This window comes from Haliaeetus leucocephalus, unplaced genomic scaffold (assembly GCF_000737465.1).
Source record: "Haliaeetus leucocephalus isolate CR32 unplaced genomic scaffold, Haliaeetus_leucocephalus-4.0 Scaffold495, whole genome shotgun sequence".
In the NCBI taxonomy this organism is placed as follows: Eukaryota; Metazoa; Chordata; class Aves; order Accipitriformes; family Accipitridae; genus Haliaeetus; species Haliaeetus leucocephalus.
The window spans coordinates 6,225,340-6,249,410 of record NW_010972931.1 but is presented as its reverse complement, the minus strand read 5'-3'; the positions used below and the strand labels follow the sequence as shown (position 1 = coordinate 6,249,410).

At 41.7% G+C, this 24,071-nt stretch overlaps 1 protein-coding gene across 1 annotated transcript in view; it reads left to right on the top strand.

Moving 5' to 3' along the window:
• The window catches only part of SLC9A2 (solute carrier family 9, subfamily A (NHE2, cation proton antiporter 2), member 2), a 33,762-nt gene extending 10,365 nt beyond the window's left edge, over positions 1–23,397 (top strand). Inside the window, exons 3-12 of the mRNA XM_010575707.1 lie at positions 1,210–1,460; positions 8,262–8,479; positions 9,819–10,021; positions 12,806–12,895; positions 14,088–14,158; positions 15,606–15,767; positions 16,358–16,454; positions 17,345–17,476; positions 19,307–19,397; positions 21,511–23,397. Of these exons, the coding sequence (XP_010574009.1) occupies positions 1,210–1,460; positions 8,262–8,479; positions 9,819–10,021; positions 12,806–12,895; positions 14,088–14,158; positions 15,606–15,767; positions 16,358–16,454; positions 17,345–17,476; positions 19,307–19,397; positions 21,511–21,881 (1,686 nt within the window). The 3' untranslated portion in view covers positions 21,882–23,397. The remainder of the gene's footprint in view (positions 1–1,209; positions 1,461–8,261; positions 8,480–9,818; positions 10,022–12,805; positions 12,896–14,087; positions 14,159–15,605; positions 15,768–16,357; positions 16,455–17,344; positions 17,477–19,306; positions 19,398–21,510) is intronic.
• The last annotated feature ends 674 nt before the right edge of the window (positions 23,398–24,071 follow it).

Sequence of the window (24,071 nt, the reverse complement as noted above, 5' to 3'; positions counted from 1 at the left end):
CTATTCAAACACCTACATTGTTGGCACAATGCAAGTACTGATAAAACATTGTTCTCTCAAATAGCATTTCTGACTGAGAAACCTGTTTCGTTTACTAAGAAGTCTAGAAAGAAAGTGGAGGTTTAACTCCTGCAGGCTGTCCAAGTTGACGGGTCAGGTGTTTATTATGACCACGGTGGCTTAGCCTGTGAACTCCCTGAGATAGGAATAGGTGCCTATGACCAAGGCTGGATGTGTACAAGGGGACTGTGTAGCCATCACGGTATCGCATGGATGGGAGCATACATGCAGCACCAGGTAATGCTTAAATCTCCCAAGTAAGTCTGCAAATGGGGACACCCTTTAAGGTTTCTTTAACCAGTTCCATTGTTGTCTGGTTTGTAGTAACTAAAATACTGGATATTAGAGAAATGTGGACTTTACATCATTCTGTTTCCTGTGTAAAACAAAAAGGCTCTCTGGCTAAGAAAGTGTGATAATCCCATTGACCCAGTTTGAAGGATGGTTATAAACACTTTGAAAATTAAACTGGGCAAACACGTGGTAACAGGTCTTTTAATGGGACTTAAATCCGAATCTCTCAAAATAATCTAAAATTTGAAAAGTCTTCAAACCATTTGATTCCTAATGGTTAATAAGTCAGAGAAAGAGCACTCCATGGATGCCATGTTTCTTGTATTCTTTGGGATGGTCACTGTCCACCACCCCCCACCCACCCCATGCCAGATGAATCTGTGTTCTGATTCAGTACCGCAGCTCTTGGTGTCTTATGTAGATCAAACACATTTGAAAATAACCTGATTCTTCACTGATTATGAAACTGTATTTTTTCCTCCTCCTTTTTTATTTCCTTGATTCTGGGGAAAATCTGAAATGGCTGTTTGTGGAGAAATGAGAAGCTCTGCAAATAAATGAATTTAAAGAAAGATGAGATAGATAGTTCTATGCTCCTGGCCTGCAGAACGGCATGGGTTAATAAACCTGTCCCATTTGCAAAAATGGGAATAATGATGTTTACCCTTCTTTGTATATCTCTCTGATATTTATGGATGACGAGTAATAGGCCAGAGGTAAACAGCAGCATATCTCAAAAGTGAGTTCAAGGTAGACAGAGAAATTCAAAGTTCAACATTGAAGCAGAGGAACATAATGACATGAAGGGAAATTGAGAAGAGTTCAGAAACATAACATGCTTTCTTTTTCTCATAGGTCCTGTACAATTTGTTCAAGTCTTTCTGCCAGATGCGCACGATTAAGGTTATTGACATATTCGCTGGGATTGCTAACTTCTTTATAGTGGGGATCGGTGGAGTATTGATTGGAATCCTTTTGGGATTTGTAGCGGCCTTTACCACCCGTTTCACCCATAAAATCCGAGTGATTGAGCCACTCTTTGTCTTCCTGTACAGTTACTTGTCATACATAACAGCCGAAATGTTTCATCTCTCGGGCATCATGGCGTAAGTACCCCAAACTTCAGTAATAATAGCACCCAAGTAAGAATGCCAAAGGAAATTGCAGAGAGGACCAGCTTTTGCAAACTTTGCCATATGGCAGTGTTCCACCGCGCATGGCAGCGATGCTGGCTTGAGGATTTCCGTCCTCTCCCCTCCCGCTTCCATCCCATCCTCTCAGCTTGCCACCGCACCAGCTGTGTCACTAAAACCGGTCGTGGCATCACACCATAAACCGTATCTTTGAAATGTTCCAAGTTAAAAATAATCCCTTGTGTTTTCAGTGGGGTTATTTTTAACCCAGGTCAGTTTGGGTGACCTGTGTCCTCGTGTCACCCTACAACTAGTCGTAAGGGCATGGCTGAGGGCTGGCCCACGGGCTTGTAGGGGCAGTGGTGGCTAGGAGGGAGTGGGAGCCGTGGCTGGGAACTTCACCAACTGGCAATGTATTGTGAAACTACGTCTTACGCTTAGTGGTGTGAGCAGCCAGTAAGTACCATTCAATGAAGACAATGTATGTATCATCAAGGCAAACGCCTGCTGGATTACAAGCACAGTGAGGATTGGGTGAATGTAAAATTTGCAGAATCTAGTCCTACGGTGATATAACCCTTTAGTTTAGTATCTTGATACGTGTGCCTGTGTGTTACCATGCTCTCTGTGTACATCATTATGTATACAATAACATTATTCTTCCCGCTTCCAACAGATAAAAATATTTTCACTCCTGGTTTTTCACTCCTGGGCTTCAGTAAAGAGAGAGCACAGCCTCTCGCTTGATGCTGTTTATACTGTAACAACCTCCACTTTAGAAAGAGCCTTTATGACATTTGATACACTTAAACGGTTTGCTCTGGTTCCAAGTATTACTTTTGAAGGCCAGCCTTCTTTAATGACTTTGTATTGTTCTAGTGGCAAATGTGAGTCATTCAGGCATTAGGAGCATAGCTTTTTATGAAAGCTCCGATGTTACTTCTGAGTATCACTAATACTTGATAATACCTCATTTGATGATTATCTTTTAGGAAAATGAAGATAGGTTTGATATCATAGTCATGCCAACATAAGGTTTTCTGGGGCTCGGAAGTAATTTACACGGAAACTTACAGCTGACGATTTCAGTAGCATAAAAATAGAAACATGCCATGAAACAGGAGGGGTTACTCCTTTAATATAAGTAAAGAGCTAAAGATTGCATGGGTTTCTTTCTCTGATATGAGCCTAAATAAAGTAACATATGCATCCACTTTGACCGAGTTCATAAATGTGCCATCTCTTTCCCTAGCATCTATTCATAGCGTTTGTGTGGTTTCCAGTTTCCTCCACTTCTTAAGTCAAATGCCCTTGACATCCTATGATCAAATACTTAAAGGGCTTCTAAACCAAAAACGTGTGGCTAAGCTGTACATGGAAAAAATTGTGGCAGTGTGCATGAAAATACAGATTTGGACATGCTGCATCCAGGATACAATGGAAAGGACACCGTGGGTCTGCTGGTGGGTCAGCGGACCCACCACGTACCAGTGCCTGCAACTGGCACACCAGTGCTTCCCACGGCACTAACCACCTCTTCCTTTTCATTTCTAACAGCAGCCCCTGAGTGGGTGCAAAACAGAAGAGGAAACACAAAGTATTTTTTCCCTCCAACAGCACAACAGAAAATAAGTTCTCTTTAAAATGTTTTTTCTGTGTTTTTTGACTCTAAACGTATTTTGTAATAGCTAACAGAGCTGGATGCATCAGTAACACCCGGGGGGGGGGGGAGGAAGGGCTCTCTGCAGCCGTATAGTGTCTCGGCTGTCAGATATAAAGCGTGCCCTCTCCCAGCAGTGCTGCTGAGGGCCTCAGAGCTCCTGTCATCTCCCCATCCCCTTGGAGTAAATCTACCCCCTGCTTTCCACATGTTGTTGAGCTCTGAACTGCAGAGAGCATTTTGCTCTGTGTCACAGTGCAACGCGCACCAGTATGGGGTTCCCCGTCGTTTCCCACAGCGAGTGACTGCTTTTGAATCACGGCAGGGATCAATCCTGAATCACGGCAGGATTGCTTGGGTCTGACTTCAGCGTCAGCCCTCCTTTGAGCGTGGAGCTGGACCAAATGACCTTGGAGTGTCCCTTACAACCCGGATTGTTTATTCATTATATGCTTCTGCGGCTGTTTAGAGTTCAGCCTATAGGGAATAATTGCCTGAGCTCCCCTTTTTCACCCATATCCACGTGAGTCTCTTAAACTACCGATTCCCACTTCCTTCATAACCAGGTTCGTAAAGATACTCAGCGAGACCTTGTGGTTACGTGCTGTACCATACTTTAGGGGGGAGGACATGAACAGGAACGTACAGTGTTATCAAATAAATAAGGTACATACATGGAGTGCCTCATCTCTGTGCAAGTAGGAATTCCCAGGCAGAGGAATAGAAGGGAATGAAAGGTGCTTGTCTCTCTTCTGGTAAGTCTGTGTACTTGTTCTGAGGACAAATGATTCTTGAAGCACCCGTGTATAACCCCTGCACCAGGTTACCTGGCTGAAACAGCGAAGGGACTGAACCATGTCCCTATGAGCTGCAGTGAGAAAGTCCTCTTCAGAAGGAGAGGATTGAGCTTCTGCTGTAATTAGAGCTGGGCTTGAATCAGGATCGCAGGTGTAAAACATAGAGATGTGAATCTGAACTTTATTTGCTTGGTTGCATTTCTAATTATAATGCTGCATTTTCTGCTTACTAATTCTCATAAAGCTCTCTGTGAAGCAGCAGAACTATTAATATATGTTTCTTTTTTTTTTTGCAACAGTGAATTAGCAGGCTGAAAGGAACAAACATTGAAACGACTGTAAATTTAGTAGGTCAAGGAAACTTGAGGCTTGAACCCAGTGGCCTAGTTTATTGCAGTCATGACAGAAACTGCACTGTTTGTACAGGAGATCTTTTATTCTTCAGAAGCACAGAAAGTTGCAGGTTGATTGCAATTAACTGGGTTTTCCCTCCCCTTCTTGACCAAGGCAACTACCTCAGGTCACAAAAATGGAAGCCAGAATTAATGTATGTGGATAAGAAATGTAAAATAAAACACACCTAAGCTTTTGCTTTGCTTATTGTGACAGCAAAAATTTAGTTTGGGAAGAACATATTATAATAATGTTCATAAAGCCTTGCATATTTAAAGAAATCGATTTTATATTAAATTCTAACACTATATTGCTGTATCATTTTCAAATTAAAGAGATTTCAACAGGGTTTTTTATAATGTAAATAACTGTTCTGAAGAGATACCAGATTCTTAAAGTGATCAGTGATTAGCTGTGAAATATTACTTACCTGAAGAATAACAAATAATGTAGAGCACTGTTTGTTAGACTGGTGAATCAACTCATCCGTTAGTTGTCACTAATTGAATGAATGCAAAATGGGGCTGAAAATAATATTATAAGGGTGTCGCCCCTTTAAATTCCAGTGGTTAAGCATGGTAGGTGTTTTAAGTTACAGCTTGCAAAGATCCTGATTAATCTGGTGACAGATTCTTATCAGACATCTATTTACAGTGTCTCCATTACCTCAGGATCCAAAAACAAACCATGTCCAGAACATGCTTCCCCACTCCCCAAGCTGCAGGGCTTTCCTAAATAACTCTAATAATGAAACCTGTTTTTTTTAAGAAAGTAATGAACAGTCCTGAGCGTTTTGTTGTGTCTTTGATGCAGACCTGACAGCACTAATGCTTTGGGCAGTAAGCTGCAGCTTTGGGACCCTGAAACGACCGTGGGTTTGGAAACGGCTGTGTTGCAGCTTGCCCACTGCGTTCTTGCTCTATGGCATTTGCTGTCCCGGCACTTGCCAGCTCCGCTGTGTGCGCAGTCGGCCGGAGGTAGCCGGGATGCATCGGACTTGTTATATTTGTGCAGATAAGCAGTGCACGCACAGGAGAGCTGTCACGACCCGTGACATAACCCGAGATATTTGTAGGTCTGTCGGTGCAGCCTGTGGCTTGTGAAGAGCTGGTCTGCCACTGAATGTGAGAGTTTTGGAGAGTGAAGGTGTTAAGTAGACTTGAGACCCTCCTTCACATATACTTCTGAGGTTGGTCACCAGAACTAGGTGTAAACTGAAGAACCTGGGAATGTCTGACAGCTTCTGGGCTTGGCTGGATGTCCTGGCCAAGTCATCACTCCTTGTCAGGACAAAATCCACGCATGGCCCAGGTCCTCTCCCACTTTCCCCCTAAGATATGCAGGCACACGTGTTTGTGGGATCTATGACAAGTCCCCAGTCTGGGCAGCTGTGAGCTCAGAACAAGGAGGAGAGCTGTGAAGAGCATCGGCAGTCCGTCAGTCCTGGCAAAAACGCAGGGATCTCTGTTGTGCCAGCCACATGCTCAAACTAGAAACGTTACCTAAACCACTGAGTGTTGCAGGGAGGAAGCTTGCATGCTTATGAAATCTGTGTCATTTCTTCCACGGTGGATCCCACGTAACCGTGATGAGCTCTGCTTCCCAGACAGCATGCTTCTCTTGGGCCACAGAGGATCTTTCTGGTCAAGACCATGGTGAAACCAGCTGACCATGAGGAAAGAGCTGACCATTATGTCAGTACAAAACACAGATGGGGGTCTGGGATAGTTTTAGCCAAGCTTTCCTTCTTCTTAGTCTTGGAGTTTGCTTAGGGTTGGAGCTAGTTTTTGCATGGCAATGGCCGTTTTATTTTGTGCTGACTAGATCTGCCTCTATCACCAAGTGCAGGTGGACGAAAACACAGGGTGAAGGCCAGGTTAGGTGCACTGTTCCGCTAGCAAATCCTCTCCACCTGTATTTTAAGCTGCTACCTGCCCCATCGGACTGCATCTGTCCCCACATCAGACCCTCTTCCCTGGTTTTTTATTCACCCCCATGTGCCCAGAGGGGCTGTGCGGCTTGACAGAGCTTAGCAAAGAAGTCCACTGTGTCCTCTCCCAGTGTCCACGTGTCCTCCCGGCGTTGTCCCTCAGAAGTAATGCTGCCCAGTCGCTTGGGGGACGTGGATGTGTTGGTGGGGCCAGAGATCCACAGCTGTGTTTCAGCTCTTGGCTGTTGTTGCCAAAGCAGGCCATGCTGGCTCCATGTAAGAGAAGGAAACTTCTGGACAAAACTAACTTTAATTAATTAGGAGAAACATGTTCAGAGTCTGCCGGTGACTACAGCCTCAGCTGCTGTTATGGACACCCTCTTGGAAAATGCTAAGAAAGTTTACTATGCTAAGGTCCTTTTGAAGTTACTGCTGCTTCTGGGATTCCTCTTTCTGCTTTGCAAAATTTATTTATTTTTTTTTAATCCCTTCTTTTAGAAGAAAGAACCTAGACATGTGCCTTCATAATGTCAGTGAGGTTTTTCTGAGCTCTCCCTCAGTCCGCCTTTCCATTTACACTCACATTCAGGGACGTTTGAGTTGTTCAGAGATGGGGCTCTTGGCTTAGAGGCAGGACATGCTCAGCAGAAGACTTTCTGCAGTGGGATCTCCATGAGACGTGGGAGAGTTGTCTTCAGCTTTTTCCAAAGAGATGCTGGCAAACCTCCCGTCCTCCTCCACAAGGGAGAGAAGTGCGGAGATTTCAGTAGGAGGAAATATCCCCTATGTTGGCAAATAATTATAAACTGAAAACCTGGTGGAACTGGCATAAATAACCATAGGACAAGTCCTCATGGGCTGTATTCAGAAAGACAACATAAATACACATCTCTCTGTTTGGGTTTAGTGTATATGGTTTGACAGAGAACCCATACATGGGTATGTATAATGTCTTTAACTAGGAAATCAGAGAAGACACGGTTTTGCCCAAGATAATAGAACCAGGAGCGACAGCTATTTCACAACACATCTTGCCTTAGTTGCCCACCCTGATAATTATTAGGCAATTCAGACTGTGCTTCCCTCCGTCGAGGCACCAGCTTGAGGTTATCCTGCAGGCAGCTCTGCTAACTATCCTTAAACCTGTCAACTCTGTAGCTGAGTGGTCCTCAGCCATCCCTGCACCATGGGCAAGTGTACTGAGCAAGTGATGTATAGCTGGTAATGTCATGCTTTGCTTTTCCTGCTGATTAAGAAACTGTTTACTAACACAGGCTTGGAGCACGGACACGTAGGCATACTTGCAGTAAGCCCTGTCTGTTTTCCCATGTATCGGCCGAGATGCCCATTTCATTCATTTGCGGGTGCTTTAAATGTGCAGCAGCACCAGTGTTGCTTTCGGGTGGATGTTTTTTCTCCTTTTCCGCCCTATGCACAGGCAAAGCAAGCAGTGGCCTGAAGTGGTGCAGGGGGACAAATTCACTGTACCCCTGCTGCTTACTTTGCCTGGAAAGAGGAGCTGGCTGCTGCCACTGCCATTGAGGAGGGGAATGGTTTGGTGGGACAAGGGCTGGTGGGCAGGGAGGGAAGCCCTGCCCCAGGACATGCAGTTGCCATCCTGTCTGATGTCCCTCAGCAGTGATAGAAGCAGCAATTCCTGTTTTTGAAGGCTGCCCCTGGCTCTCCTCAGGTCTGCCTCTTTCAAAACACAGAGTTTGAGTGACCCCCTGCACAGATCATGTGGATTTAGTATGTAGCAAAACTCTCCATATACTGATGTCTTCTCAGAAAACTCCCCACTGCGGGGGAAAAAAAAAAAATCTCATGCCCAAAACTGTAGGTTCACCAAGTCTATAAATTCGAGATTGGTTATGGAATAGGTTGTGCTTTGTATTTTAAAGAGGACTATGGAAAAGTGAATAATATTCTGTAGAAATGAGAGGGGCTAAAAAAGAATCAAGCCAATGAAATACAGGATAATGTTTGCCTTCCAGGATTACAGCTTGTGCCATGACCATGAATAAATATGTGGAGGAAAATGTTTCTCAAAAATCCTATACGACAATAAAGTATTTCATGAAGATGCTGAGCAGTGTCAGTGAGACCTTAATCTTCATCTTCATGGGAGTGTCTACAGTCGGGAAGAACCACGAGTGGAACTGGGCCTTCGTTAGCTTCACCCTCCTTTTCTGTTTAATCTGGAGGGCACTGGGTAAGCAAGTCTCAGGCTACATGTCAGTATTCTTTGCAAGTGAAACTTTTTACCTCCTCTCATAGACAGAGTCCCATCAGCTTATAGGATGGTCTTATTTCTAACATGTCCTAGATCGCAGGGTCAACTTCCACCTTCCTCTGAAATGGAACCCAAAAATCAGTTTGGTCCAGATCCTGCCCATCTAAAGTCAGAGGCAATCTGCTTGTTAATCAGAGTACAGGTATTTAAGTAAACATTTATTTACAAATAAGCAATTTTTGCTTAAAAGAATTAGCAGTTGTACAACAATTAAACAGGTTGTGGGGTATTTTTATTTATTTATGTTTACTAGCTTTGGGATTTTCCCTGTCATTGGCATAAATAGCATCAAAACAGAAAATACTGTAGATGAAGTGTTATTCAGGTACATATCGTGAAGAAAAAATTCCTATAAGAAACTGCTCGATCCCTCCTGAGTTTGCAGTACTAGCTCTTCTTCTTTTACCTTGAGACCTAAGTGCAGGTCAGGCTTGTAGGTCTTAAACCTGCCCTTCGCCCCAGTTTCAGCTGTAATGATTCGGTCCCTCCGTGTGCGAAGGCGACTCATGCTCCGATCTGCCTCTGCAACCCTACTTCCAGCTCCCAAGTCTCATTCCAGCACAGAAATTGGGACTGTTTTCCCTCCTGCGCCTGCAACCCCACGATTAATACCTTATGCTGAAAAGCAACCAAGCAGCCTGACTGTCCCCCAGCCCCTGGCCCCCATGCTTGCTCCCTTCACCTGCCTTTATACCTTTAATCCCATCCACCACGTCCCTGGAGCCTTTGCCTTCAGTGCACCAGCGTGCACGGGCATCTTCTCCCTCCATCCCCAGTCCTGCATCCTTCTTGTCTGTGCAAGTAAAATTAAGTGAGTGAATAGGAGTTTGCAGGATTCAAAGCACAGACCGATGGAGGTGACAAGCCAAAGTGTTCAAAAGCACCTCAAATCCTATTTAAAGAAAGAAAAAAAAAGGTTAGTAGTCTTGGACTATACTGACACAGAGAATTATTGCTGTTCTAGAGGTGCAGAGTCTAGCAGATAGCTGTCTTGTGGAGATCAATTAGCTGCTTCAGGTCCTAAATCCAGCTGGCCTGAGGTGGTTAGCTCACTAAAGGTCTTTAAGGTCCTTAGGCATTTTAAATTTTTCTTCCATTGTGTTTTTAAACTGCTAAGTGACATTTCATTTGTCAATAATATATAGGTAAGAAGGAAATAAAAGTGTTTTAAAACAAATATTGGCATCGTGGGGGATTTCTGTGTAATTTAATTTCCCTTTTTTCCCCTCCTCCCTGTATTCCTGTTTTTTTTCCTCAGGTGTTTTTGTTCTGACTCAGATCATTAATGTGTTCCGGACAATTCCTCTCACTTTTAAGGACCAATTTATTATTGCCTATGGAGGCCTCCGAGGAGCTATTTGTTTTTCACTTGTATTTCTGCTTCCTCCTGCTGTGTTTCCCAGGAAGAAATTGTTCATCACTGCTGTTATCGTGGTTATATTCTTCACTGTTTTCATTCAGGTAATCCTTTTCCTCTTCTGGACATCTTCTTTCTCTGACAGCTGGTAAATAAGCAGTGGGTAGAAAAATAAATGTCCTAACTTACTGGAAGGAACATACTTGAAGGTACTCTCTATGGTTATAACTTAAAAAAAAATGCTATGCAGACTGCAGACAGGTAGCAAAAGTATGCCAGATATTAAGTACTTATACTAACATATAAGTAGTATTAATCATTTAAGACCCAGTGAGGTTGGAGCAGAGATAAAAGATAATCTGGGTACAGCCCCAGCCCTAATTCCTTGTTAGAATATTTAAAGTTGTGCGTTTACTCAGGACTTCGGTGTTGGATGTGGTGCACAGCGAGAGGTGGACTGGAGTGTTTGAGTCTGGGTGTTAGGCAGTGATGCTGCAAACCGGCTGGACGTCCATCCAAAAGCACCAGGTGTGCAGAAGAACATGAAGAACTTGTCTCTGGTGTTAAGCTGGCCATGGAGGTCTGGTCAAGAGTGACCAAGAGAGAGGGAAGTGACTGAACCCAGCAAGATGTAGAGGCGGCTAAGCCCCTCAAATAAACATGTCAGGCTAGTCATTATCCACAGCGGTGAGAGAGATGTGAGAGGCTAGTACATGGAATTTCAGGTCTGTGGGAAAAAAAATGGATTTTTAGCCTGCCTTTTACATGCATAAATGTGCCATGGGAGGTAGCAAGTATCTGTGCTCGTGCTTGGGAAAGGGCAAAAGGTGGTTGGAGCAGCTGGAGGTCAGTTAGTTGACCTTGGTGTGTAAACTATGAAAACTGGTTTTGAAGGGTAGAATAATTTAAAATACAGAGGTAAACGGAATGTGTTATGAAATGCAACATAATTTACCAAAGGTAAACCTGGTATCGTTGAATAAGGCAATTTATTTTCTAGAGTAATCTGTTTTTACTGGACTATTGTAAAATCTTTGGGGGAGGGAGGGGGCTACATAGGAGATTGTTAGCTTAACTACTCGTTAAACTGAGGTTTAGATTGACATTAAGATGATTGTAAAATGAATGAGGAAGGAGCTGACAATTTCTCCTATAAAGGGAAATGGAAGTATATGGTCCTTTGGGTCAGAAGGGACCTCTGGGGGTCTCTGGTCCAACCCCGTGCCCAAAGCAAGGCCACCTTCAACGGTAGATCATGTTGCTCAGGGCCATGGCAAGTTGAGTTCTGAATATCTCTCTGGATGGAGATTCCCCAGCCTCTCTGGGCACCTGCTGGTCAGATAACAGGCTGGCGAGATGTTATTAATGGAATTCCTCAGGGGTGGTTCCTGGGGTTGGTTTTGTTTAATATTCTCGTTCCTGACCATGGCACATAAACGTAGGAGTTTTTTGTTGCTGATGTTTCTTGATGACAGGCTTTGGAAGGTGTTCTCAGGGTGACAGCGATATGGGGTATCATGTAGGAGGAAGAGAATAACTGAGGGCCAATATGATAGCAACAGAATGAACTTTAACATTAAGTGCAAATGTGTTCCTGCTAGGACTTTCTTACTACGGATTTCTTTTATGAAATGGGAAGCTTTCTTCTGGAAAAAAATAGAAAGGGAAAACCACACAGGTGTACTAGTTGATAACAGGGTGGAGTTTAAGCCACCAATCCTGTGGGGACAGAAGAAAGGCAATCTTAATTGCCTGATCTTAAGACATACTGAGATGGGTATTTCCATTAGAGAATAGTGTCATGTTCTAGAGTGATCACTAGACTGGTAAGCCTGTTGTGTGAAAGGAGACCAGGATGCCTTGGCCTTAGCAAAATGAAGGAGAAGAGGGAATATAATTACTGTTTATATGAGGGAGTGAACACCAGAGAAGGAGGAACACAGTTTAAAAAGACAAATGTTGGCACAAGAACAAAGTGGTACGAAGTGACCGTGATGCAATTAAGAAGCAGCTTTCTAATTATCAGAACAATGTTGTTCACGATGAGTGTTCCAGTATGAGCAATGGGGCAAAGAAACCTAACTACTTTTAAGATAAAGCTCAATTCATTTACGAAAAGAAATATGTGACCTGGTTGCTGGGATAGTAGGGACTGATCTCAACACCATGAGAGATTCATTCCTCTCCCCTGTGCCAGTGCGTCTGTACAAATCAACAGATTATGTCAATTCTTCCACAAGTGATTGTTCAAAACCATTATACCATTCTGGGATAAGCAAAACTTTCTGTTCTTTCTCTGAGAATAGTCAGGCAAGGACACATATTTACAAAAAAATTTTGAATAGCAGATTTAGTGCTGCTGTTGACACATCTTTGAGTACCTGTTTTGGAAGTAATCATGAAAAAAGAGGACTTCATATGTTTGCTTTGGAATGATGGGGGATCTCTTTATTAATTCAGAAAACAAGTGAGGGTTTTCCTAATATATATATAACAGAACTGAAAAAAAAAAGTTTAAAAATACTGTGGATGGGGTAAGTGATGTATTCCTGATGGGGTTTGTCAGGTTACCCCTCTTGGACCTCTTAGCTCTTGGGAGCTCCTTCCTTCCTTCTGTTGCATTAGTGGAGTCTGTGTGCTGACAAGGACTTCATAGCTAAGTGCAACACCTGCTAATCACAAAAGTGAATTCACTCTTCTAATTATTGTGTCAGGCTGGATTTTGGGGTTAGGAAGGTGAAAGTGTCTCCAGAGCTAAAAAGGTATCCACAGCCATTTTCAATGCTCTGATAGAGATGGAAAAGACTGAAAGGCTTTGTTTTTTCTTTATGTTTATGGAAAAAAACCCAGAACTATTTTTTGCCTTTTTTTTTTTTTTTTCTTCACAGGGTATAACAATTCGCCCACTGGTGGAATTTCTTGATGTCAAAAGGTCAAATAAAAAGCAGCCTGCTGTCAGTGAAGAAATTTATAACAGGGTATGTTGCAGCTTCAGTGTCATAGATGAAACCCTCATATAGATGAAATTCCTAGTGGCTTTCAGTAAGACAAGGACTCTTGTCCTTGACTACTGTCCTTTCAGTAAGATTGTAAGGAAAGTATTACAGAGAGGCACATGCTCTTTTAGATTTCTTTTTGATACCTGTTATAAGCACAATAACTGTAAATGTTATATTAAACCTTTGGCAGTTACCAATATTAGCATTATCACGTATCATTATTTTGAAATCTTCACCTTAATTGTTCACCTCTTGAGGTAAATTAACTTTCTGTAGTTTGTTTCACATATGAGATACATGTCATTTTAGAACTTGGCTATATTAGGAAAACTTTGTCAATTTAATTAAACTACATTGCATTTGAGTAGGTCTAATTAAACAAATGCAAACTCCTCCTAAACACGCTCTTAAAGTTACTTAACTCTCACATCATCAGCCTCTTGATGGATTTGTATTTGGTACGTGTATGTCTCCAATTATTGCAGTTTATTAGCCATTCATATTCTTGAATGTATTTCTCCTTTATGATACTTGAATTCTGAGCAAACGAGCTGCCTCTGGGGATCAAGTGAGATCTTAGCTGAACTGATTCACTCTTTTGTAATTCATAAGAGGCTGAGGAAGAGTGTGTTTCTAGTATTAGGTAATCAGGATGCTTTGAGGTGAGGCTAGACCACAGTTCCCTAAAATAGGGAGCTCAGGACCTGATGCTGGGGATCTCAGCTCTGTCCTGTGCATCCCGAGGGGCCGGTGCCAATGTGGGGATCTGCTGCCCATGCAGGCTCTCCCCGCCACAAAGTCCTGCCTGGTTCACTGTCAGGCCTGGGGAAGCCCCTGGAGAAATCCCAGGCATAGCCCTGAATGGTCAGGGAACTTAAAAGAAGTGAAAATATGGGAAAAACCTTCAGATTCAGGCAGGAGCTGAGCAAGACTGCCATTGAGGAAATTAGCCACTAACTTCTGTCCTTCTGGGGCTGTGAGCTAAGGAAGTTTCAGGGGAACAAAACAGTCTGTCTCTGAGTTTGGTTAGACTGCATTTAGTTAAACTGAAGCATCGTCCTGAATTCTGACTAGATGTTTCTGTTTTGAAGTAAGTTAGAAACTAATAATGACTGAGGGCAAGCCAAGTGATGTCTATAAGTTTGTGTAATGACCAACGTTTCCCCTTCAGTTCTTTGACCACGTGAAGACTGGAATTGAAGATGTGTGTGGACACTGGGGTCACAACTTTTGGAGAGATAAGTAAGAATGGCATTTAAAACTCTTTGTTACACAGGAGAGGCTGAACGAAGGCTGTTGGGCATCATATTTCATTTTCAGCATTTTATTCTTGAAAGCAGATGGTTGTTTTTAGAACGTGTGGGTTACAAAGGGAAAGCAGCAAAACAGTGTCTTTTTACTAAACCACAAGCAAATAGAACAAAAGCTGCAGCTGGGAGGAAAGGCAGCCCTCTGATCCCAGGGTAAAGGATGGTACCTTCTGAGGGTGCGTGTCCTCTCCCTGTTTCTGACTGTTTCCAAGCCTTTCATCCCACCCGGCTTTCCTCCTGCAAATTGTATGTCTCTGCTCTGTGTGTTAAGTGAGGAGTTAGTTCCCTATTTGGTGGGAAACACAGAAAAGCTCTGGGACTTTCTCTAGCAAGATCAAGGCGCTAGCTGGCATGAGGTGTGCATGAGAGATCCTAATGGCAGGCAGCTCCACAGTTCTTGAGGGTATTATTTAAGACTTAGTGTCAGTTAAGAAGATTACCATTGGCAATGCCTGAGTAAGTCATGTTTTCAATTCAGCTGCTGAATCATCATCATCATCATCGGTTTGGATCTAACTCCCTTTTCTCAGAAGCACACTCTTTTACACCCAAATCCTTTAGTCCCAAAGCGTGGGCATTGTTCTCCTACCTTCTGGTCACTGCTCCAACAAGAATTCAAGTGTTTATTATAGAGAGGAATAGCACCAGCAGGAAGGGCTGGGAAGAGCCCTCTCCAAATGATTGAGGGCAACGCAGTGAGGACACTCTCCTGACAGATGCATGACATGGGTACAGCTTTCCTTTACTGAGCCTGGTTCTCCTCCAGTCTGTGTGGGATCTTGAATGAACAGATTATGGAGCAAAGGAGGGTCCCACATTTTCAGGACCTTCAGACCCAAATTCAAGAATAATTTCAGAGTGGCCGGAGGGCAAAATATTTTCTGACAAACAAAATCACCCCAGCTGTAATCAATATTTTTTCACTAAGCATCCAAGAGGGTTGCAGTTGCTTTAGAGGAAGGGAGAATTTCCAAAGTTTTACAAGAGCAGGCTAAAATTTCAAAGAAAAAGCAGTCGGTGCAAATTTAGACCTTTTATTTGTTATTACAGTAAATATTTAATGTTCTCTTTGTCTCTATGAAAATGGAGAATTAAAAATAATATTTTCTAATAACACAGAATACCTAAAAGTTAAAAGTTGCTGCTAGGGAGACTGTCCATTAACATATTAACTAAAACACAGGTTAGGACTGTCTATCATCTGAAGCAAAGATGAACTCGACCCTTTTTTTATGTTACTCAGCAGCAGGTTGTTAATATGAACAGACACATTCCCAGGGAACAGACTCCTTCACAATTGCATTTGCTACAGTATATTGGCTTTCCTTAACTATGCACAGTACAAATTAACTGGTTGGGTTGGTTTGCCTCACGTACAGGTTTAAAAAGTTTGACAACAAATACTTGCGAAGACTTCTAATCCGGGAGAACCAGCCCAAATCCAGCATTGTTTCTTTATACAAGAAGCTGGAAATCAAACATGCCATTGAGATGGCAGAAAGTGGAATGATAAGCAAGGTCCCATCATCGGTGTCTCTCAGGTAAGCAAGCGATGCCAGCGCAGCCGAGCATTCCGGCTGGGTCACGTAGTTTATTTCACAGCCCAGTCTGTAGGCAGGATAATCACTTTGACTTAGGACACTGTGTGTGCAAATGTCACCTGGACAGAGGGCAGATACGAAACGGGAGCGTTTTGCCTGCAGCTCACGCACAAAGCACTCAGTGAGCTGTGCTCATCCGGAGCGTGTAGTTTTACAAGGGCAGCTGCTCACGGGAACATTGATTTGCCATGGAGAGCAGAGCTGGAATTGAACCAGTGCCTGCCCATCTGCTGCAAATAGCTACGGGTGAAGCCTGAGGGGCATTTTGAAAAGTACCCTAATCAAATTTACAATTGAATGTCATTTATATCAATTTTTGGTGACTGAGTTTTGAGCCTTACCACTGACTCAAATGCGATCAAGATTTCATTCCTACGTGTTAACGTTTTCACCTGTTCCTTGGTTGTTTTGAAATGTTGTTTCCAGCTCTAACAAAGGAAATAGTTCAAATGTAATTCCCAATCACAAAAATAAAAACATTCTTCCTCTCTCTCTCTTTCCTCTATTTTCCTTCTTCTGTCCTACCACAGTGAATATCATGAAGGAAAGATAAAGCCACTTTCTCCCACTGAAATGGAAAACATGCGGGAAATATTAACAAAGAATCTCTACCAAATACGACATCGAGTAAGGATGAAGTTTTGCATACTTAAATATCCCACTAGTCTCTGAATATACTGATTACCTTCCCAACATATCTTTGGGCTTACACATCTGCTGTACCATAGCATAATAATTAAAGCAGTTATTTACTTGTATTGCCTATGAATCCATGTCCTAGCATACGTGTAGCAAGGTATTCATACTCCTTTATGTAAATAGCTTACTTGATCTTACACTATTGATAAAGCTTAATGTTTCTGTCATATTGCTGCAATATACTTACATTATTTAAAAAGGACCACAGGTGCAAATTCAGCCCAACACTGTCCACTTATATCAGCATTTTGCTTGCTTCATGATATGGGATTAGATTTCCCATTTGCCTCCAGTTGTGAAGTTGTTTGTATGAAGAGCAGAGGTGATGAGCTGGAAAAAGAGTGAAATAAAAGCAAAAGGACATTTCTCATTTACCCTCCTGTGGCTAAGTAGTTTGAATGCCTGAGCCCTTGGAAAACATTCAAAAGTGGAGCAAGCTTCAGCTTGCTGGGGGTAAAAATGACTTCCCCCCAGGTGACTCATCGCTTTCAAACGTGCGTCCTCTATTGACGTATTGACTGAGCTAGTACAGTGTGGGGGTAAACACTGTATTAAGCCAGCTTTTTCCAATTTCTCGTTCATTATAAATATCAGCAGGTTAAACCAAAACAAAACAGGTGCTTATGAAGCAGATGACTAAAAAAATGCTGGCATAATTACCATTCTTGTTCTTAATCATCTGCAATGTGGTGTTGTTCACAAGGATTTATGATGCTTATTAAAACATTAAAGCAAAAAGCCTCTTTTGCAATGTGCATGTAGTTCAACACATTGGACGTTACACTTTTCACAATGTGACCACTGTTTTTATATTTCAGACAATGTCATATAACCGACATAGCCTGGCTGCAGATGCGAGCGAAAAGCAGGCCAAAGAAATTCTGATCCGTCGCCGACACAGCCTTAGAGAGAGCCTGAGGAAAACAAACAGCCTGTCAAGAGAAACACCGGTACTTGCATTTTGGTTGTTTTATAGAAAGCAGTTCTTTTTAGCTAAATGTCATGCAGAAAAAAATCTTCAGAAATGCAGAAAAAATAAATCCTGAATTTGGAAGACAACTGCACATATAAAGTCCTACCTTGAGTTGCACCCATGGGCTCCTTAATTTGTGTTAACCCCTTCAGCAAAGCTTCAGTCTTGTAGAATGTGATACGGGAGTGGGATTTCTCTGTCAATATTTTGATGAAGCATGGATGATCAAGGTCGAAAATGACTTTGAGATAGACAAACTACTTACAGTATGCTCCAAAATATGGGAAAGAGAACTTCTAATTGAGTCAGTTAGAGTGAGTTCTTTGTTTGAAAAATGTTGTGGGCTCTTTAGTATTCATAAAATGTAGTCAGGACTTCAGGTTTTGAAAGAGAATAGGAAAACCCCCTCTGCCTACAAGAAATGCTGTGGCACGATAATACTTGGCTCTCTAAGGCAATCCTGCAATACTTTCGCTGTGAACTTCAGACCATAGTTGAATGGAGCACACTGATTCAGCAGGGAAGCTGATCCCCCAAATCACCTTCCCATTTTAGGTATCAGGGAAATTAACCATCCTATAAACATGTATCTTCATGTTGCAGGAATACCTAGTGACTGTTTTCATTGATACAGTTCTCCTTCAGCAGCTGAGGCTGGAATGATGTCTCCAATAAGTGCTATATCTCATTTGTGATCATTAGCAGGGCTACTGTGGTGTTAACTGTGACAAAAGTCTGTTCCTGAATGATTTTTTCCCCTCTCAACCACAGTTACGTATGTTGTCTTTGTCATACAAATAAATGATTTACTAGGTGGAATAATGAAAAGACTCAACAGGATTGAGACATTTTGGGGCAGGGAGAGAAACAGGGTGTCTGACAGCTTTTTAAAATGCACAGGCTATAATTTTAAAAATAATTATCCTTGGATGAATCCACCACAGAGGGAAGTGTAGTGGTCCTGAGCAGCACAACACTATCTGAAGAGGAAAGATCTCTCATGGAAAATAAATTTCCTTTCAGGTTCTCTTTGAGCATGCAGCAATGAAGGGTACAAGCAGAGGAGAGCTGGTAGACTAAAGGTTTTAAAAAATCTTACAAATCTTACAAATGTAAGAAAGGATGCCCTTGAGAAACTTTTGAATTTTAAAATAAAGCAACCTGTCCTGGAAAGTACCTCTCATGTTCCAGGAAGTATGAGGTGTGCTCTGCTCCCAGGGCCTTTCGAGCTTAGTCTTGGGAAAACAAGGATTTTATGCCCTGAACTGGTAAATGATCACGCTTGTACCTAACTTCCCCATCAACTTCAGTGTGACTAGTCAACTGTATAAAGTCATTTATATGTATAAAGCGCTTGCAGGATCAGAATACAGATTAGTTCTTGTGCCAGAGCTTCAGTCTCAACCTAATTTTTGCGGCTGACTAATAAAAAGTTTCAAAGTGGAGTTGCATGAAGTGATGCCATGCTTGCAGCGTTTGCCTTCCTTAGGAAAACCTCTACAGATAAGGTTGAGGCTAGAGAGCATACATTTATTAACTTTGATCTCAGAGGGCATATCACCAGACTTTTCTTTGATTAAGCTGCTTGAGATTACTCAGTTTTTACCTTAGTTAACATAGACCTCAACCAGCAGTCAGTGTTAACCTGAGTGTGTAGTAAAAGGTCACATATTAGCTAATCCCAAACTACTCTCCAGCCCTCTAGCTACATAAACCCATTCAAGCCTCAGTCATGTATCTTAAAATACATTATGCAGGTATTTCAGTCTGCAGTAACTTAGCATTTCTTGTATTTCTTTGCACACAGGCAGCTGCAAATACAAAAAGATTCCTTTCGCTTCCTAAAAACACTAAACTCCCAGAGAAACTACGAGTGAGAAATAAAACATCTTCCAGAGGTAATTAAAACTCTTCTGCTGTCTCTTACTGTGCTGCAGTCCTTTTGCCTATGTAGAAGGAAGGTTTTTCTAGGGATGACATAAGGAAATCAGCATGTTAATTTTCAAATAAATATTAAAAGTTTTACGTCCACATGCTTTCATTCTAGAGTAAATAACCTTCATAACATATTTGTAGGTGTTGGATATTCTTAGAGCATTAAAAGCAATAACTACTGAAGTAGGTATTTGAGTGTAGAGAAATACCCCAGCAAGCAGAGTCTTGTGGGGCTTTCTCAGCTCAAACGCCGTTGTGGCAGAATCCTCCCAGCACTTCTCCTCATGTGAGCAGGCAGCAGCCTGAAGCACTTCTGCACCAGAAGCACTGCCATGGCTCATTCTCCTTGTCTTTATTCCATAATGTCCTGATCTCCCTCTTGGATTATAAGCATATTTGGTTTCTTTTATCACTGGGGTCAGGGTAGAGGACACTGCTCTGAGAACCAAACCAGAGAGAGGCCATGAGGTCTGGTTTATGAATCTCATGAAGAACTTCTCAAAATGCTGTGATTTACAACTAAAATGTCAAATTTTTTTTCTTCTGCCTAAACTCACAGATGTTTTATATTGGCCTTCTTGAATTCTAACAAAAAAATAAAAAATCTGGAGGAAGACAACCATTTGATGTGAAAACTTTGCCCAGTTCTCTATATTACTTTAAATTATTACCGGTTGCATTACCATGCTTATACCATGCTCAGGAGCATTTCCTTTCATGACAAGCAACCATCAAGATCTCTTGCTGGGAAGATTAAATCTCTGCACAGTCACTAAAATGTCCTGATCCCTACCCCAATTAGTTTCCCACTCTTCAAAATTCATTTAGCAATAGGCCATGTTTTTGTCTGTTAATAATTACATCTTTGCTCTCCTGAATGTAGGATGCCTTTTACTCTGTAGTTATGTATGCAGAGGTCACCTACTGTCACCTAGAATTAAAGAGGAAATGTGCCTCCAGATTATTCAATTGTCAAAAAATATATTATTTGACATATTTAGGGGAGAAAAAGCCTGCAAACACAGTCTGATGAAGACCTTCCTTGATATATAATTATCTGGGTGAATGGACAATTAAGTGCTGATATATTTTGTTGACCCCTTCCTCACCTTTATAAAAGAAATGACACATAGGCTACTAATGGAAGTTGTTCTTACGACAGTTGCACAATACACAATTCTGTGCTTTGATATGTTTAAAACTTCCTATCTGACTTAAGTGTAAGAACAAATCTGAGGCATTCATAAATGATTGTTAAAATGATTATCACATGACCGAAGTTTTCAAATTTTGATGAAGATGTTAATCAATTTAAAAGAAGGCTGCTGGGGAAAATACATGCACATGTACACATCCAGAAAGTTTCCAGCTTGGTTTACCTGATAACAATTATTAAGTGCATTCCCTGAAGGATTATGCCAGCTTTCCTTTGACCATTTTCTACCCTGCTGTGAGGGGGTGAAGGAGTCTGCAACCCTTGCAACCTGTGAGATTTGCTCTGTAGATTTTCTTTGATATCTTACATTCAGGCGTATTAAGGACAGGGTGTTTCCTCCCATATGTACATTGACCTTGGGAGAGCCTTTGCTCCGTGGAGTATTGACGTTCCTTTTCCAAAGTCAAGTCTCTAGAGCCCCTGTACATGTCGTGCTCTGGAAATGCCTCTCAGATTAGATTTCATGGGATGTGGGGGTGAGAAATGTCATTTTTGTATCCTGCATGGATGTAAGCGGGGACTAGACCCCAGGTAGTTCAGAGAGAGACAGGTTTTTCCATGTCCAGAGCCAGAACTGGGGAAATGCCAACTCAAACACTTGGGCACTTGGTGGTTAAGGAGCAGCTGAGTGAGGGCTTTCTAAAAATCAGTCTGAGGGGAGGAATGTTTGGAAGTCAAATCTATCTTCTGTCCTGGCAGAGTTAAGTGTCTGTTACTGGGTCTAATCAGAAAGCACCAAATTTAGGAAACACGGGGAAACTTTCTTCTATGTGTGCTCGTGCTCAGTGTGCTGTTATTTGAATACTCCTGAAAGAGTAATACTCTGCGCCTAAAATTTAAATTTTGTTTTCAATTAACAGTGGGCGACAGCAGTGACTCCGAGTTGGATGCCGCTACCACAGTGCTCAATTTAAGACCCAGAGCAGGGAAAATCTTGAGAGACCAGAGACTGAGACAGCAGAGGCCAGCGCCTGAGTTCAGGGTGGAGTGGAAGAACGAAGTTGACGGGAGCCAGGCTGGACGAGGAGAGCAGCAGGAGCCAAGCGCCTTGCCTCAGCCGTCCATTGGGTTCAGGCAGCCGCTGCTGACGAGACCAAGATTTGGCACTTTGAGCAGGGAAGATTTGACTGCAGACCACGACTCAGCAAGACCCGTGCCACCACCGCGGTTAGTTAGGCAGGCATCGCAAGGGGAAAGGCAGAGAAATAAGCCTGAGAACCAGCCATACTGAATATAGCACAAAGAGAACTATTGGTAATAAACCATGGATGTATCGAATTAGGGTTCTAAACTATCTGATCAGAATATGGGATCCAGTAAAAAAAACAAAAACAAGCCTCAGTGTGGATCTAACCACTTCCATTTGGGCAAAGTCAATGTCATTAACTGAGTGAAAAGAATACTGGAGCAATTGCGAAGCTGAAGACATAAGAAAAATTAGTCTCTTTTTATAAATAACTTATGGCAATGCTTTAATTACATTATTTCCACTATTAAGATAGGATGGAAATGTGCCTTATCACATTATCTCTTGTGGAACCGAGTCATGCAGGTTCAATACCCAGTTATCCATTGAAAATCATTGTTGAAGGTCCAGTGATGAATGGGTTCTAAAAAAAATTTTATATCATTTCAGATTTTATTTATAATCCAATAATACTTGTTTTAACCAGAGCTTTAATATGAGTAACACTGAAAATTGCACAATGCACCTATCATATAGACTTTGTAAGAAGAATAAATATATTCCTGAAGCCCAGTTTGTTCGAAGAGCTGTGATGCAGAAAAAAGAGGAAGAAGAGAAGGAACAAGCTGTAGGAGCAGAATTGCAAATACACTTTATAGAAAGGAGTTGCAACAGAGATGAGTCCTGAATAGCTTGAATTTTTGCTTTTTGAATTTTTGGCAATATTCTACCTTTGATAGGTACTGAGGATCACCAAAGGAAATCTGAATTATCTTGACTTTCACTAATGTCAATAAGAGCTGAGAGCACCTAGCAGGACACCAGAAGCCCTAAAAAGAGAAAACTTGAAGCGGATAAATAATGTTGTTATTCAAAATTGCTTTTTGCACCTTAGTTTCTTGGTTGCAGTGCAAACACAGCAGTAGAATAGTTGCAGAGCGCTACATGTAGAGAATGTGAGCAGTCTCCTGTTTGAGGCAGGGACCACTGAGACTCAAGAAAGCTTGTTTACTCATGCTTGTGACCCTGGTCAACTTGTTTTCCTTTTGTTTCCTCATCTGTAAAAGGGGGAAGATAATCTTTTGTCTGAGCTATGCACTCCAAGGAACAAAAAATGTTCCGTTTGATTTGTTTGTGCAGAAAAGTAGCACAGCAGGGCCCTGGAGTCAGTTGAAGTCACTATGCACCTTAATAACACTCATAAGAAACACAGACTTCTTCATCCTAGCATAAATGGCTGCCATTTGGGTGCATATGGGAAGGGAGGGTGCATTAAAATAAATGATACTTAACTGTAGCTCTCAGGAATTTGCACTTTCTGTCCCATTTAAGCTGTCTTAAGTTTTGAGCTTGCTTTAGCACAGATACACATTTCAGCACAATGCAGAAATAATTTTCATTCTACTTGTTACAAGATTGATAACTTTCGTTGAAGAATATACACTGTGAAATCATAACTTTTCTTTTTCATTAGCACATTTCTACATCTGTGGGCAATAAGATTCTTTTTTTTATTTAAGCTTGTTTTGAAAGAACTATTAAAAAACAATTTCTTTTTAAAATCACAGGGTAGATTTCTTTCAAAGGTTCACGGGTGGGGTTGCTAAATCAGTTTTATAAATGGGGATTTAAGACTTTCCTTCTTCTAACAGCTTTACCAAAGTATTTATTTCATGTATGTATTTGAAATGTCAAACCTTCCTAAACTGCTTTATTGGCACAGGTCTTTTAGTCTTTTTCCTCTGTTCCAGCTATGGAAGTTTCTGCTGTGTGTCAAATGCAAAGTCTAAGCTGCAGAGGGATGGCTATGTGGACCCTAGAAATCTCAGTCAAATGTTCATGGCTATTCTCAACAAATCGTTTTTGTGGAAGGCAATACTTAACTATTTTTTAATGATTATCTCCTGTTTGGAAATAAAACTGGATTCAAAGAAAACCAGCAAGCATTAAAAGCAAATTTGAATTTGTCTTTCAACAGGAAAATATGTTTTGTCAGTAAAACTGTCAGTGAGTACTCTGTCACTGCCTTATTGGGATCATGTTTGAATAAGAAGCCTTGAGTTTAGATTTCAGTTTTGAAACCACATCCTCCTTGCAGATCAGACTGTTTAGATTAGGTGTTTTGTATCAGGCCCATCTGAAATCTGACCAAATAAATAAATGTGAAGTGTTGCACATCAACATTTAGTTTACTCCCTGTGGAGCTTCCTCATTCATGCGCTGGTAAATGACCAA